At 40.9% G+C, this 17,066-nt stretch overlaps 1 protein-coding gene and 1 non-coding gene across 7 annotated transcripts; both read right to left on the bottom strand.

The window, feature by feature from the left end:
• Positions 1 to 467: 467 nt before the first annotated feature.
• LOC101268898 lies at positions 468 to 4,115 on the bottom strand. The gene is made up of 6 exons (XR_002468485.2): positions 3,972 to 4,115; positions 2,608 to 2,628; positions 2,230 to 2,259; positions 2,070 to 2,120; positions 1,697 to 1,747; positions 468 to 1,161 (listed from the first exon to the last, which is right to left on the bottom strand). It is a non-coding gene; the product is annotated as an uncharacterized LOC101268898 (transcript).
• A 1,745-nt stretch (positions 4,116 to 5,860) lies between these two features.
• LOC110488805 (dehydrodolichyl diphosphate synthase complex subunit DHDDS) lies at positions 5,861 to 16,610 on the bottom strand. Of its 6 annotated transcripts, XM_036947352.1 has the most exons (11): positions 16,423 to 16,509; positions 15,676 to 15,878; positions 13,767 to 13,820; positions 11,746 to 11,826; positions 11,503 to 11,619; positions 9,514 to 9,656; positions 7,590 to 7,706; positions 7,216 to 7,317; positions 6,940 to 7,054; positions 6,543 to 6,650; positions 5,861 to 6,313 (listed from the first exon to the last, which is right to left on the bottom strand). In XM_036947352.1, exons 4-11 carry the CDS (start codon positions 11,806 to 11,808, stop codon positions 6,071 to 6,073), a joined length of 1,008 nt encoding a protein of 335 aa, XP_036803247.1. In that variant the 5' UTR covers positions 11,809 to 11,826; positions 13,767 to 13,820; positions 15,676 to 15,878; positions 16,423 to 16,509; the 3' UTR covers positions 5,861 to 6,070. The 6 variants fall into 6 exon arrangements, with proteins under 6 accessions (XP_036803247.1, XP_036803252.1, XP_021416906.2 ...); XM_036947357.1 differs by lacking the exon at positions 13,767 to 13,820 and having other exon boundaries at positions 15,672 to 15,878; XM_021561231.2 differs by lacking the exon at positions 13,767 to 13,820.
• Between the last annotated feature and the right edge of the window lie 456 nt (positions 16,611 to 17,066).

Raw genomic sequence — 17,066 nt, 5'->3', positions numbered from 1 at the left:
TTTTCCTTTGCAACTCTGCCTAGAAGGCCAGCATCCTGGAGTCACCTCTTCACTGTTGACATTGAGACTGGCGTTTTGCAGGTACTATTTAATGGAGCTGCTCCTTGAGGACTTGTCTGTTTCTCAAACTAGACACTAATATACTTGTCCTCCATTTTAGAATAAGGCCGTAAAAAGTCAAGTGGCCTGAAATACTTTCCTAATGCACTGTATAACCCATAAACCATGCACTACCTTTATGGACATCAAAGGGATGGATTGGTTAGGCCTCAATATTGTAATCCAAGTGGATGGATTATATCTATGTATTTTTCTTAAAGGAAGAAGAGCGGGTTCCCCATGAGAGGAAGAGGTTGATGTCCCTGCCCAATAGGAAAGTATCAGATCTAGAAAACGTGTGGATTTGTACACAAACTGCTGAATAATGATTTGCTATGTTATATTGATGTCTAAATTAAGCAAAAATAGCCTTTTTATCATTTTATTCAAGAACATTTAAAATTTCATAGGCGTCACAATAGCTCTTTCCACTGTTTTTACAGAACAATTTAATAAAATAAACAATAGAACAAATGATTACGTTCACATTATTAATTTTGTGTGTTGACCTAATACAAGTTAGTGATTACTTTCAAACGGTGTCTTTTGTCTCCTGAATGAGAAGATCTGATGTTGATTCAAAACATTTGGTATGTAATTAATTCATATTACTTGTACAATAAAAAACTAAAAGGAGTGGCAAAAACCCTATTCCTCTTAAACATTTTAGAAACACACTTTAGCTGCCTTTAATGTTTAGATTTATGTTGGAAAATAACATTCAGCAGTAAAAAAAACAGGGTTAGAAGTTTTTTTGTGTGGTTTTTTAAAACTTGGACAGGATATGGACGGTATTCATATGGACGGTATTCAACAAGGCATAAAAAATGGATATGAACGTGACAACCCCTTGGAACAGCTTCATTACGTCAAATGTAAGCCCACAATGAACTATAAATGATATCTTTTAATATAAAAAAAACTTGGTAAAAAATACTTATTTTAAACTGTACAGTCACCAAGTACACAGAATGATCACAACTTCAAACAGTTCTTCATTTGGCGTCTCCGGCGGCTTCAACCTTCGCCTAGAAATGGGAGGGAAATGGACTTATTTCAGACCTACAAAAATAATTAAAACAAAAACAAAACGTTTGTATGCCATAAGAAAGTTACTGTTGAGCAGTTATTTTGAAGAGAATAGAAAATAAGAAACTAACTAAATACGTATATTTAAGTGCATCTAACCCCATAGGCCTACTGTATTGTTGTTGTGAATATAATCCCCCCTCCCCTAAAGATTAGTTATTTACATGCACTAATTTATGCCAGCAGGGCAGAAAGCAAATAGAACCTCTGGACGCTATGTAATCTATGTAATAACAGCTTAATAACAATTTCCACAGAACTGCTTGGTTAATATCATTCCACAATTCACACATAATTGAGTTGAGCGCCCATCAAATAAGTAATGTATGTAGAGGTGGACTGAATGAATCACATCCCCATTAAGGGACACTGGTTTATTTGTGGTAAGGGTGACTGATGGATTGCAGATAAAGTAATGTACAGCCTAAAGCGAAACCAAATCTAAACCCTAATGGGGGAGAAGAATCACATTGAATAGATAGCAAACAGATTCTTTCAGGACACAAACCTCAGCCTTGGCATCACCGTTCTCCGCTGCCTTCTTTCCTTTGACTGGCTTCTGAAGAAGAAAAAACACATTTGCCACTGTTGACTATTGAAAGAGTAAGTGGATTCTCTCCCCTCTCACTTCCTTCAAGATGTTATGCATCTTGTCAAAAGCTAAACAGTGCCAAATATTTGAGATTATTTTTCTGATGCTTTCCCTCATGTGGCTGTTAAACAATATAATAAATAGGACAATTTCTGAGTTGATGCCAAAGGTCATGAATCAATAAGGCTTAGGCTAAGAGTTAACACAACCGCTAAGAAACTCTAGATGCGAAAACAGCACATTGAAGAACTCCAAGTTCAAAGACAGATTAAACAAATATTTAACATACTTTGGGTGCTGCCGCTTTTTTGGGTTTGGCCGCCGGCTTTGGCGCAGGTCTCTGCAAAAAAATAAATAAGACGGTAATTAGTGTAAGTAAGACATGAGTTTGCAATAAAAAAAATAAATGTACAGATCCTAAAGTATCCTATGTCAATGGTACTACTTACAGATGACAAACGTGCTGAACGTCTTGCAGGCTAAAAAAGAAACACATGTTACAATTAGCAATGACTCAGTTACTACTATAATATCTGCAAATTACTGATACACCTGTATCCGCAAATTACAATTCATAAGCAAATGTCATGCTTTATAAAGGGGTTCAAAGATGTAATGGCACATTTGACAAAGCACCAACCTTTCATATCACCCTTTATGTATATAAGTGTTAACAAATGATCCGTGAAGCATTTATGTAGACCTAATCGCTCAAGACTTTATGAACATCCTATACAGCATTTATAAGTTGTAGTTCAGTGTAAAAATTATAACGAATACACAAGCTAACAGTTTAGAATTAATATTGTGAATATTTGTATGCATACCTCATCTCCCTTGGTAGCACTCTGAAAACAAGAAAAAGCAGAAGGAAAATCTTTAGAAACTGGGAGGAAATTAATTCAGAAAGCAAATTTGAAATATGCTGAATAATAAATAAATGTAGCTAATGTATCATGGTACAGCATAGGTCCTTTTCAAAAAGTAAGAACTGGAGCAGGTGTTATGTCCATTGTTGCCCTCTCTTATTCTATGGAGGGCCCCTTTGATCAAAATGAAGCATCACATTCCCAGAGAACATGCTGGGCTTTTGTATAATGTATATTTTGCATAACGGATTACATACACCACAGTGGGCGAGAGAGCCATACATGTTTTATGACCTACAGTTCCGCTGTTCTTGGCTACTTCTGACTTCGAAGGAATTCCCGCGCATATTCAAATTCAAATCTGTCCTGTCACAACAGTCGGGCGCGCTTGGCACTTCCTTTGTTTTGCGTCAATTCGCGCTCGACAGCCGTCAACAAGATGAAGTTCGCGCTCAATAAATCTACCTAGCAACATTATTTCGACGAAGTTAATGCGGCTAAAGATGCAGTGATGTGTTTAATTTTGAAAATATTGTTTTTATAACTTTGAGGTTCAACGATAAACCCAATAGAAAAGGTCATTGAAAAGCACCCGCGCATATGCTGCTTGTGCATTCACATTAGAGATGCTAACTAATGTTGGCTATGCAAAGATGGCAGCCTAACGTTGAAATTTGCAGTGCCAGGGTAAATGGACTGAAGTTAACGTTAAAAACTCCAGCAATTGTTAGTTGGGGGGGAAAATGCATTAGCAAGGAATTAGTATTAGCTGGTAAAGTAGAGGATTCATATGATTGCATTTAAGCGTTGCGAACTATTGAAAAACGGCCAAGCATCTTTTCCCACCAATTTTTGTGGCTCACTGATTCAAGCCTGCCTCAAAATGACTAGAAAACTAGACACCGAGATGCTCACAGGCAGCACATTGAACTACACATATTAATAGTTAAATCGTTTACATGTATGAAATATCTCAGTTGAGCCCCGCGAGCTTCTGCACAACTTCCAAGAAGCACCAAGCGCGTGATGCACAAATCGCACTTAGCTTTTGAGTGCATGGACTAGTCATATGCTCAATGTAGGACGAACAATCTTAATAAATATGGTTAATATCTTTACACCTTATTTCTTATGTAATTGTATTTTTTTTAAAGGAATATATTTATGACTGCGTTGAGAGGATGACCCATTTTGCCGCCATTTCTAAACGACGACATACAGTACTGATGAAGAGACCAAAGGCAATTTAAAAACGGCAAGATGCAAGCAAAAAAATAATAATACAAATATATTTGTTATCCGTAAAATTAAGGATTCCTTACCTTTCTTTTAGGCATGTTGATGATTGTTCGGGAATTGCAACACAATTTTTTTTTTTTTGTGAGTTGTTGGCTATCTCACTAAGCTCTTCTAGCCACGTTAGCAATGCAACAATGGTGAATGTAAAATAATGACCGAATGTAAAATATAAGATAGAAACCGGTTTGAACCAGTTTTTATATTTTAAGTCATACATTGGATGAAGACAAATCACGTGCTTGTGGGCGTCTCCAATTTCTTAAAGAGATAGTGCATGATAAATACCACGGCTGTAACAAGGTGGCGTGGTTTCTGCAGCAAAGACAGTACAGTATAGGGAGAAACTGCTTCTCCAATCAAAATCCCCGATCACGCTTGTAGGCGATGTCATGGAGACGTTGGCTTGCTAAACTCATGCGCAGAAACACAATCTTGTCTCAGGTTTGTCTCGCGCCGAACTCCGCATTTACAGGCCATCAAATCAAATGAAAACGTGTCAATTGATCAATTTCACGAAGTTGGGGTAATAATATGTTCAACTACTTAATACATTGGGTCGTTTATAGGTTGTACCTACATTTCCAGAAAATGAACAGCTAAAGAAGGTTTCACTACTCTTGACTTCTTTAACCCAAAACCCCGGCCTTGTTTGCTTGATCTGCTTCACAAGCATTCCCGGCAGTCTCGCGATGTTGCCCCTCTGGGTTTAGAAATGTTGTGTCTGCAGTGTGCATCACCCCGTCAATGATACAATATAAAACAGACTATAAAAAGTTAAAAAATCCTCCATTCGGATGTACAATTTGTTATGAATATAAGTAATGTAATGAACATTAAACTAAATTAACAATCACGTTTATTCAGCAAGATAAAGAAACCTGGTAAAAAAATATAGTTGTTTTACATGTGGGCATCCATGGCCATAACAGTTAATGCACAATGACATTAATTGAAAATTTGACTTGACCAGTCCAGCACACACACACTATAAACTCAGCAAAAAAAGAAACGTCCCCTTTTCAGGACCCTATCTTTCAAAGATAATTCGTAAAAATAAAAAAAAACTTCACAGATCTTCATTGTAATGCATTTAAACACTGTTTACCATGCTTGTTCAATGAACCATAAACAATTGATGAACATGCACCTGTGGAATGGTCGTTTAGACACTAACAGCTTACAGACGGTAAGCAATTAAGGTCACAGTTATGAAAACTTAGGACACTAAAGAGGCCTTTCTACTGACTCTGAAAAACACCAAAAGAAAGATGCCCAGTGTCCCTTCTCATCTGCATGAACTTGCCTTAGGTATGCTGCAAATGTGGCCAGGGCAGTAAATTGCAATGTCCAAACTGTGAGACGCCTAAGACAGCGCTACAGGGAGGCAGGACGGACAGCTGATCGTCCTTGCAGTGGCAGACCACGTGTAACAACACCTGCACAAGATCGGTACATCCAAACGTCACACCTGTGGGACAGGTACAGAATGGCAACAACAACTGCCCAGGTTACACCAGGAATGCACAATCACTTTACAGTCAGTAAAGAACAAATTCTTATTTACAATGACTGCCTAGGAACAGTGGCTTAAGTGCCTTGTTCAGGAGCAGAACGACAGATTTTTACCTTGTCAGCTCGGGGATTCGATCTAGCAACCGTTTCAGTTACGGGCCCAACACTCTAACCACTAGGTTACCTGCCGCATATTAATGCCCATGAGTTTGAAATTAGATGTTCGACGAGCAGTTGTCCACATACTTTTGGTCATGTAGTATAGCTGGTGCTGTGGTAACTGGTTGCCTCCGATGTGTATCTTCTCTGGGAGCGAGTACTCCGATTTCATTGTGAATATCAATCCAACAAGAATATCTATGGCATGCATTTGACGGACAGATTTTACAGAACTTATAGCTCTTTACCAGACTTCTCTTTTTATTAGACTTTGATCAGACTTCTCTTTTAGAATATACACATAAATATCCCACATACAGCCCCATAGGGGTAAAATCACTCATACAAAATAAGAAGTTTAAAACTACTCAGCCCTTTAGGGAAGAGGAAGAGAGATGGGATTGTTCCCCCAATTCAAGATGGGGAGCATTATGTTCCTCTCATCCCCTCTTTATGCCAGAGCAGCTTGTCTGGTTAAGTCAGTAAGGAAGGAGTCTCTCTTGTGCTGGAGTGCACCAAGGAAGTCCTGAACCCGTTCCTCTCGGCTGGCAGTGTAGTTGAGCAGTGCTTCCTGTCTCCTCTGGGCATCCAGGGGCTTTCCATTGCCGTGGTGCTGTAGGAGGTCTGCTAAACAGGCCCGGTCTGCCTCCTGCTGCTGTAGGGCCTGTCCCTCTCTGTGTTGATCTCTGGCTTTCTGCAGCATACATAGGGATCAGTCATTCAAGCATATCACAGTGTTCCATACAACACAGTAGTTTACTACAGGTATTCAGATGATCCTTCTAATGAATTCTCGCTCAATTCTGGAAATGCAACTTGAAAGAATGTGGCAAAAGTGCACACACGTTTAGAGATTGGATAAATATTGTACGGTGGAATGTACTGTATGTGGGGGATGAATGAAGGAAAGAGAGAGATCATACCTGAAGAGGTCTGTGATTGAGCTGATACTGCAGAATGGCATCACACAGGTTCCAGAAGGAGTACTCTGGCCACAGGACTGACTGGAACACTAAGCAGGAGTGGGACGTCTGCAGAAATAGCACAGACAAAAAATATTCAATTTCTGTCTGCAGCATTCTATAAACATTTCACCCCACTGAATAATCCCCATGGGTAACACCAGCCAGTCTACATTTACAAAGAATAAGTCACAAGGTAGTGAGGGAGGCAGCTAAAGCAGAGGGTCCATTGTCTGTCAGTGAAGTCACTGAACAGGAAGTAGGTATTGTCCTTACCAAAGAGGATGCTAGGCAAGAGGCTAATCTCATTAGCATTCAACATCACGCTGGAAACAGTAAGGAGTGTCTTTCTCCTTACCTGCCACAGCAGGAAGTCACTGAGTCGCACCTCTCCAGACGTGCGAATGAGCAGGTCAGGATTGGGAGAGTTACTGCTGTACAGACACCGACTCAGCAGGGCCTCCGATACATCACTGGACACAACAACCGAGACAAGACAATAGAAATGAGCAGAAAAAACAATTCAGAAAACAAATCTAGATCTGTGATTATGCAAATGTAACAATTATATTTGAGAGGGCCATGAATGCACTCTTATGTAATATTCCTCTTCTGAATCTCTGAAGTAGTTTACCTGGATTTGATAAGTCCCTGCTCCACGCCCCAAGCCATCTCTCTGACGGCATTAGCGATTTCATGTCTTGAGGTGTAGGCAAAGCACACGTTCAGAAAGCATCTGTTGGCAAAAGAGGGTGGGCTGGTAATGAATGAGTTATTACAGCTGTAAGTAGCCACTCCTGAAGACATCTTAGATGACTGAACAGAGAAGCCCATGTGTTGTTTTATGCATAGAGAAATTGCATTGCAATATAAACAACTGCAGTCCAGCATCTGCAGTAAACCTTTTGTCATTTGTCAAATGGCAATGTTTTTCAGATGGCTGCACACAAGCTCACAGCCACCTCAGAGAAGTGAGGAGCAGCAGGATGATGAGGTGGCGATGCCTACTTGTTATGAGTCCTGGTGGCCACCACAGCCCGGGCTATGTGCTGCTGCAGGTCCAGAGGCAGTAGTGTCAGGTCTCCCAACACCCGGATGCACACCCCATGCTTCTCCAGGTTATCCCTGGATTGGAAGAGAGCAGACATGACCAAGTCAGGGTTTCCTTCAATTGCTGGCTTTTAGTTCCCCCCCAAAAAAGGAACAGATGAATAAAAACTGTTGCCGGCCAAAATGACCCCATTGTAAAATAATTTATGGAAATACCAGGCAGTCTATAGGTTAATTTGCATAATTTTGTGGAATTAAATTGGTGTGTGTATTTTCGTTAGTCATCATGTATCTTATTAATTCAACAACTACCACACGGACACAGCATAAAGAGACTATTTTGAGAGGGATGTCTCCTGCGACTACTCAGCTGGTTGCTGCATTTATAAGCCCATTCCATGCGCAACAATTCTAAATGCAAACCTATGTAAAAAAAATATAGAAATTATATTTCTCAACAGATAATTGAAGCGCGCCTCCCATTCAGCATTTAAGTGCAGGCAACAGGATATCAGCGATTCAACATGTAAGCTGGAGGCAGTATGCATTTTGAAAACATACTTAAATTGTTTGAACTCTGCATGTTTTACTTCATATTATGAGGCATGTCCCATAGGATTTGGGTTTGGCCGGGGTAGGCCGTCATTGTAAATAAGAATTTGTACTTAACTGACTTGCCTAGTTCAATAAAGGTAAAAAAAAAAAATACAAATAAAAGATTGCAGCAATGTAGCCTATAGCCAAAATCCGACCATGGAAACGCAGAGGCAATTATTTTATAGACAGCGCGTGATAAGTTTGGGAAAGCTTAAAATGTATCCAACCATTTCTACCAATTCTGATTTTTATATGCGCATTTTCATTTAACAGTTTCGTTTCAATAATAACACTTTCGTTTCTCAAAATCATACAAATCTAAAATTAAAATGATAAAAATCTAAGTTAAAATTCTACTAATGCGAGAGCACCAGCCTCTGCCATATGGACACATTGATGATCCATTGGCAGCTAAATCACTGGGTCTGGCCGGAAGCTTTCGCTAGTGAACTTGCAACATCTTATCAACTAGCCTATTCCAGGCCCTTAGAGTTTCCCGCGCTAGTGAGACAGCTGCTTTTGCCTAAGGGAAAAGTGTTCAGGTGTTTTATGAAGTTATATCTAGTTCTATGGGCTCATCCGATCATTATATTTAGTTCTTTCACACCGACGCTTGGTGATTATCGAGGGAAAGATTGTTTAAAATAGCCTACTGTGAGGAACTATAGTTTTAGTAGTCTTTATTATCATTCACAATGGTTGTTAAAAAAAACGATTTTGTTGACTTTGATATATTTCTGTATTTATCCCCCCGCCCTTTCTTGTCTCAACATATTAAACTATACCCAAGACACTTTATCTTCACACATATTTTAGATGCTTTTCACTGACAACCACAACTCAATATTCAGCAAGGCCTATTCCCACGCTCACTGCCCACATTGAATGAGTCCCAAATAGGCATACTAGCTTGTGATTTGAAACAATCCACAGCAATTTTTTAAAGAAGATAATGATCCTCGATTCTTCTGCGGCTAAGTCATGCTTTCTGGTGAAGTATTTTGAATGATTTTTATTAATTTCTGTATAGACAGGAGCAGTTTATATAATTTTGGCACATTTACTTTCCTAGTCATAGCTCCAGTAAATTTCTCAAATGGCCGGTGAATTTAAATCTTCCAGGTCACGTTGTCTGGCGCCAAGTGACACCCTGGGCCAATTACTGAGACATCCTCCTTGTCGAGATTGTAAGGTACCTATATTGCTTTCTCTCCCACTCACTGGGTCTCCAACACCTATGCATCTTTAAATGGCAGCACTCTGGCTCCTCGGTTCTGACACTCACTGTTCTTCTAGCAGTCTGATGAACTTCTGCTTGGCCAGCTCCATGAGGCCGTCCACCTCGTCTTTAGACCGCTTGAAGTTCTCGATGCTGAAGGCGTACACTGTGACCTCATGGATGCTCAGGTTCAGGCACCAGCGTAGTGTCTAGATGAAAGAGCCACCAAGGTTGATCACCAGTAAAGCCAACATGAGTAGAATGTACAGTGGGGAGAACAAGTATTTGATAACCTGAAAAATCAGCAGTGTTTCCTACTTACAAAGCATGTAGAGGTCCGTATTTTTTTAAATCATAGGTACACTTCAACTGTGAGAGACGGAATCTAAAACAAAGATCCAGAAAATCACATTGTATGATTTTTAAGTAATTAATTTGCATTTTATTGCATGACATAAGTATTTGATACATCAGAAAAGCAGAACTTAATATTTGGTACAGAAACCTTTGTTTGCAATTACAGAGATCATATGTTTTCTGTAGTTCTTGACCAGGTTTGCACACATTGCAGCAGGGATTTTGGCCCACTCCTCCATACAGACCGTCTCCAGATCCTTCAGGTTTCGGGGCTGTCACTGGGCAATACAGACTTTCAGCTCCCTCCAAAGATTTTCTATTGGGTTCAGGTCTGGAGACTGGCTAGGCCACTCCAGGACCTTGAGATGCTTCTTACGGAGCCACTCCTTAGTTGCCCTGGCTGTGTGTTTCGGGTCGTTTTCATGCTGGAAGACCCAGCCACGACCCATCTTCAATGCTCTTACTGAGGGAAGGAGGTTGTTGACCAAGATCTCGCGATACATGGCCCCATCCATCCTCCCCTCAATACGGTGCAGTCGTCCTGTCCCCTTTGCAGAAAAGCATCCCCAAAGAATGATGTTTCCACCTCCATGCTTCACGGTTGGGATGGTGTTCTTGGGGTTTTACTTATCCTTCTTCTTCCTCCAAACACGGCGAGTGGAGTTTAGACCAAAAGGCTCTATTTTTGTCTCATTAGACCACATGACCGTCTCCCATTCCTCCTCCGGATCATCCAGATGGTCATTGGCAAACTTCAGACGGGCCTGGACATGCGCTGGCTTGAGCAGGGGGACCTTGCGTGCGCTGCAGGATTTTAATCCATGACGGCGTAGTGTTTTACTAATGGTTCTTTGAGACTGTGGTCCCAGCTCTCTACAGGTCATTGACCAGGTCTTGCCGTGTAGTTCTGGGCTGATCCCTCACCCTCCTCATGATCATTGATGCCCCACCAGGTGAGATCTTGCATGGAGCCCTAGCCCGAGGGGGATTGACCGTCATCTTGAACTTCTTCCATTTTCTAATAATTGCACCAAAAGTTGTTGCCTTCTCACCAAGCTGCTTGCCTATTGTCCTGTTGCCCATCCCAGCCTTGTGCAGGTCTAAAATTTAACCCTGATGTCCTTACACAGCTCGCTGGTCTTGGCCATTGTGGAGAGGTTGGAGTCTGTTTGATTGAGTGTGTGGACAGGTGTCTTTTATACAGGAAACGAGTTCAAACAGGTGCAGTTAATACAGGTAATGAGTGGAGAACAGGAGGGCTTCTTAAAGAAAAACTAGCAGGTCTGTGAGAGCCGGAATTCTTACTGGTTGGTAGGTGATCAAATACTTATGTCACGCAATAAAATGCAAATTAATTACTTAAAAATCATACAATGTGATTTTCTTTTGAGATTCCGTCTCTCACAGTTGAAGTGTACCTATGATAAAAATTACAGACCTCTACATGCTTTGTAAGTAGGAAAACCTGCAAAATCGGCAGTGTATCAAATACTTGTTCTCCCCACTGTATTTCTAATGTATTTGGTGACAGCCCTATACAAATACATGTTATGGTGGTAAGGGTGAAGAATATGGTTGAAGTGCAGTTGCCTACTTGTGAATGCTCATGCAAAAGAGACAGCATGAATGAGAACAACTATGATAGAACGAACAATAACTACATCATGACATGACACCGATGTCCCCTGGGAACCTCACCTCTGCCAGTTTGTCAAAACCCTGTGTGTGTCCCTCCTGGCGCTCCACCTGACGCTTGCGGGCGTAGCGCCGGTTGCCATCCATGATAAAGGCCACATGTTTGGGCATCGGGCCAGCCTGGGAGAGACCAGGGGGTGGAATTCCATACAGATAGAACCATATTACATATCATGAAAATGTGGTTGTAATTTCATTAATTCAAATATCCTCAGAAGGGATGCATTTGCAAATAGTTAGTCATACCTTCAGTATGTTGGCTGAGAGCTTCTCAATGAGGTTCAATTCACCTTCCCTTATCCACGACATATTTCAACTCTGACACCCCTGTGGAGATATATGCATTACATACAGTAGAGATACACATAAACAGATACCTATAAAAAAGCAATTTATGAACAAGGTTAGCCGTTAGGCAAATCCAGCAGTCCCTGGTTTGTATAGCCATGGGCTGCATGAGACACAGTAGTGAGAGGTATGTAGCATAGTTACATATAGAGCATAGGCCTAGTTAAGTGGGGTGCAACAACAAACGTAACAGCAGTGCATTCATCGACAGTTAGAAGGATAAGGTCTTCAGAGGCCACTACTTTCTAGTCTCGAGCTGTGCTACAGGGGACTTTTACCACATACCAGACGTACAGGGAGGTGTAAAATGATTGACACCCTTGATAAAGAAGAGCAGAAATGACTGTATAAAATAAATAATTCAAATACTGAGCTATATTGTATGCTCCAAAAAAAATGGGAAATTATATAATTTTATACTAACACAATTGCTCAGAGAAAGCTATTTTGTTTTACAAGTAATATTTTTTTTCTCAATAAAAGGTAGGGGTCAAAATGATTGACACCCCAGTTGTGAATACCTTTCAATACCTCAACTTGCCGGGATAATGGCACGGAGCCCTTTTTGGAGAAGACATTGGGAGGGATCTTAGACCATTCCTCCATACATAATCCTTCCAGATCCTTGATATCCTTTGTCTGCGCTTATGGACTGCCCTCTTCAATAGACCCCCACAGTGGAGGTGTCATAATACCGAGAGGTCAAACAGGGAAATGGTGCTGAGCAAAACGATTGGAACCATTTCCCTGTTTGACCTCTAGGTTTTTGGGTATTATGACTCATACTGTGGTACTCTATTCAAACCACAGGTTTTCAAATGGGGTTTATGTCCAGAGACTGAGATGGTCATTGCAAAATATAGATTTTCTGGTCAATTAACCATTTCTTTGTGGATTTTGAAGTCTGGTTGGGGTTATTGTCTTGTTGGAAGATTCACTTGCAGCCAAGTTTTAACCTCCTGGAAGAGGCAACCAGGTTTTGTTGTTGACCTTAACAAGGAAGCAGTGGAAGCAAAATAACCCCATAACATCAAAGACCCACCACCACATTTTACCATAGGGGTTATTTTCTACTTATGCATTCTCATTTAGACACCAAACCCACCACTAGTGTGTGTGTGGCCAAAGAGCTCTATTTTCATGTCGTCCAACAAATGTAAATGCCTTGAGTTTGCTAAACAGCACTGGCACTTGGATTGGAACAGGTGCTTTGGTCCAATGACATGAACATAGAGCTATTTGGTCACGCACACACCAGTGGTGGGTTTGGCGTAATGTTGTCATGATGCCAGAATTTTGACTTTGTTCGATACCAGGTTTAGTATCGCGATACTCGATACCATCGCGATACTTGCTACCAAAACGATACCACGGCAAAACAAGAAGGCATATTAGCCAAAGTCACAGAATGGCACTTGATCCAGACAGATCTTCTGAGTTCAATATCATTACATTTGAAATGTTTCATTAAAATTTTTCAAAGACAGCCATGCATGCAATAACACAGGGCTCTCCAACCCTGTTCCTGGAGAGCTACCGTCCTGTAGGTTTTTGCTCCAACCTTAATCTAGCGCAAATGATTCTAATAATTAGATGGTTGATAAGCTGAATCAGGTTAGTTGCAACTGATGTTGGACGGAAAACCTATAAGATGGTAGCTCTCCAGGAACAGGGTTGGAGAGCCTTGCATTAATGAATCAATGATAGTATACAATCAATTGGACTTTGTTTTTACCAATCTAACTACATAACAACATAATGGTAATCATTTATTTGAATTGTAAATCACAATTGATAAACGGGGTAAATCAAGATGTAGTCTAGGCCTATTCACAATAAAGGTGAATGCATATTCAATAGGAGTGTGTGCATGCATTGAGTTATTGAGGGTTAAGGTTAGGAGTTTTATTTTATTTTACCTTTATTTAACCAGGTAGGCTAGTTGAGAACAAGTTCTCATTTACAACTGCGACCTGGCCAAGATAAAGCATAGCAGTGTGAACAGACAACAACAGAGTTACACACGGAGTAAACAATAAACAAGTCAATTACACAGTAGAAAAAAATAGTCTATATACATTGTGTGCAAAATGCATGAGGAGGTAGGCGAATAATTACAATTTTGCAGATTAACACGAGTGATAAATGATCAGATGGTCATGTGCAGGTAGAGATACTGGTGTGCAAAAGAGCAGAAAAGTAAATAAATAAAAACAGTATGGGGATGAGGTAGGTAAATTGGGTGGGCTATTTACCGATGGACTATGTACAGCTGCAGCGATCAGCGATCGGTTAGCTGCTCAGATAGCAGATGTTTAAAGTTGGTGATGGAGATAAGTCTCCAACTTCAGCGATTTTTGCAATTCGTTCCAGTCACAGGCAGCAGAGAACTGGAAGGAAAGGCGGCCAAATGAGGTGTTGGCTTTAGGGAAGATCAGTGAGATACACCTGCTGGAGCGCGTGCTACGGGTGGGTGTTGCCATCGTGACCAGTGAACTGAGATAAGGCAGAGCTTTACCTAGCATGGACTTGTACATGACCTGGAGCCAGTGGGTCTGGCGACGAATATGTAGCGAGGGCCAGCCGACTAGAGCATACGGGTCGCAGTGGTGGGTGGTATAAGGTGCTTTAGTAACAAAAAGTATGGCACTGTGATAAACTGCATCCAGTTTGCTGAGTAGAGTATTGGAAGCAATTTTCTAGATGACATCGCCGAAGTAGAGGATCGGTAGGATAGTCAGTTTTACTAGGGTAAGTTTGGCGGCGTGAGTGAAGGAGGCTTTGTTGCGGAATAGAAAGCCGACTCTAGATTTGATTTTAGATTGGAAATGTTTGATATGAGTCTGGAAGGAGAGTTTACAGTCTAGCCAGACACCTAGGTACTTATAGATGTCCACATATTCTAGGTCGGAACCATCCAGGGTGGTGATGCTAGTCGGGCGTGCGGGTGCAGGCAGCGAATGGTTGAAAAGCATGCATTTGGTTTTACTAGCGTTTAAGAGCAGTTGGAGGCCACGGAAGGAGTGTTGTATGGCATTGAAGCTCGTTTGGAGGTTAGATAGCACAGTGTCCAAGGAAGGGCCAGAAGTATACAGAATGGTGTCGTCTGTGTAGAGGCCTGTTAAAGGTTTAGGGGAAGGGTTTGCTAAAAGGGTTAAGGTTAGGCTTAGCTAACATGCAAAGTAGCTAAAAAGTAATACGTAGCTGATAATTAGCTAAAATTGTCCATGATGAGAATAGAACACCCATCCACCTCAACCAACCACCCTGCTTTCGTGTTTTCCTACCTTATGTAACCATACCAAACATAACATCATACTAATTTGAGTGTCCTGGATTCATGTCTAGTCTATGAGACCAGCCTGAGCTACTGGTATCTTATTGCATTGTAAAGTGTTCTAGCCTGTAATGAACATTGTTTTGTGAACATTAATTAACAGTTGCAACATTTCTAAATGCTGTGTTGCATTATTTAAGTGTGTTAACTTCTGTGCAGCATACGTGTGGCGCTAACGTGATGCAGCCAAGACTCCCAGGGAGTGAAGTGGTTCCTCAAGACAGGCTAGAGCTAGCAATGAGTAAGTGAAGCAGGCATGAAGCGCTCGCGCTATAATGGGACATCAGCTGATAGACAGACTTGTTCCTCTCTCAATCAGTAGATGGCGTGAGACAATTTATATAAGTACCGAAAGTTTAAAACAATTATAGTACCAAACCTTTTTTCATGTTCTAGTTTTTTTTTTTTTAAGTACTGAAGTTTCGGTTTACCGTGCAACACTAGTTTGGCGTCAATGAGAATGCATCAGCAGAAAATAACCCCATACCTACTGTAAAATATGTTGGTAGACATCCACATCATCGGCTCCAGGGGGGCAGTTTTTGTTGGGGGTTAACTGCCTTGCCCAGGGGCAGAACAACCGATTTTTACCTTGTCAGCTCCGGGATTCAATCCAGCAACCTTTCGGTTACTGGCCAAACGCGCCTACCGGCCAGGCTACCAAAACAGGGGAGTCAATAATTTTGACCCTTGCCTTTTTGAGAAAAACATGTGTTACTTGTTAAACAAAATGTATTTCTCTGAGCAATTGTATTAGTATATAATAATATAATTTACAAAAAATGTTGAGCATACCATATAGCTCAATATTTGAATTATATATTTTATAGCCATTTCTGCTTATCTCTATGGGTGTTAATGATTTCGTACCCCACTATCTGATTAGTTCTGATACACACGCCACTAGTCTCCATGCATGCATGCATAAACGGGATATATTTAACAATTAATATTCTGATAACTAGCTATATGACTATGCATCTCTGATTCATGTAGATCAAGTCTGGGATAGCTACATAGTTATCATAGCTACGGTAGCTAGCTAGCTAACACAACTCAATCAAACCGGACAGGGAGCGATAACCAATGATGATGACCAACGATAACTGTTTGAAATGTACAAAGCAATTGCACTTTGCACTAAAATGGTCGATTTCATTCATATTGTTGAAAGAGATCATGAATTATCAACATTATGAGCCGTATTTTTTACATATTTCACAAACCTTCCAACTCACAGTTTAAGATGACGTCCCCTTCCTTATTCGACGGAGTGACGTAATCAAAAGACCGACCATTTCCGCCTGGAACTGTTTATACAGATTTCTCTGCATGTGGATTGACAGAAAAGTTGTTCGGGTAAATTGATGTTCTGTGGGTCAAATAGGATATTTAAACATTTACTGGATAGGTTTCAAATTGGACTCAGTGCTATCTGGGATCTTGGAACGTCCCTACTGAAGTGGAATTTAAAATAGGTAAGGGTTAGGGGTATCCCAAACTCCGTTCGGGGGACCCCTTTTTGTTTTTTCCCCTAACACTACACAGCTGATTCAAATAATCATCAAGCGTTGGTTGTTTGAATCAGCTGCGTAGTGCTGGGGCAAAACCCAAAATTTAGACCCCTTGAGGTCCTCAGGACCGAGTTTAGAAAACGTTGATTGGGTAGGGACGTGCCAACAATTCCAGATAGCACTAACCATGTACAGCTCAGCTGCTACGCCAAGACAGCAGACATCCAGTAGAGGGCGACTACAACAACTCGTGTACAGAATGCAACATCATTCAAAGTCAAAGAAGAGGTTTCAGAATTCGGGGAGGGGGGGACTGACCCTTTTTTTTTGTTCCACTGGAGAATCGTTCTTGAACAGTGAGCAGGAGC

The sequence above is a fragment of the Oncorhynchus mykiss genome, chromosome 2 (genome assembly GCF_013265735.2).
Source record: "Oncorhynchus mykiss isolate Arlee chromosome 2, USDA_OmykA_1.1, whole genome shotgun sequence".
NCBI classification, from domain to species: Eukaryota; Metazoa; Chordata; class Actinopteri; order Salmoniformes; family Salmonidae; genus Oncorhynchus; species Oncorhynchus mykiss.
The sequence above is the reverse complement of the archived record's forward strand: the minus strand, read 5'-3'. Positions and strand labels throughout refer to the sequence as shown.

Coding starts and splice junctions, on each gene's coding strand:
- LOC110488805 (XM_021561206.2), bottom strand. CDS start 11,808: ATGTCGTGGATAAGGGAAGGTGAATTGAACCTCATTGAGAAGCTCTCA. Junction 11,620..11,745: donor TCTCAGCCAACATACTGAAG/GTATGACTAACT, acceptor GGTCTCTCCCAG/GCTGGCCCGATGCCCAAACA. Junction 6,651..6,939: donor GTGACTTCCTGCTGTGGCAG/GTAAGGAGAAAG, acceptor CTATTTCTGCAG/ACGTCCCACTCCTGCTTAGT.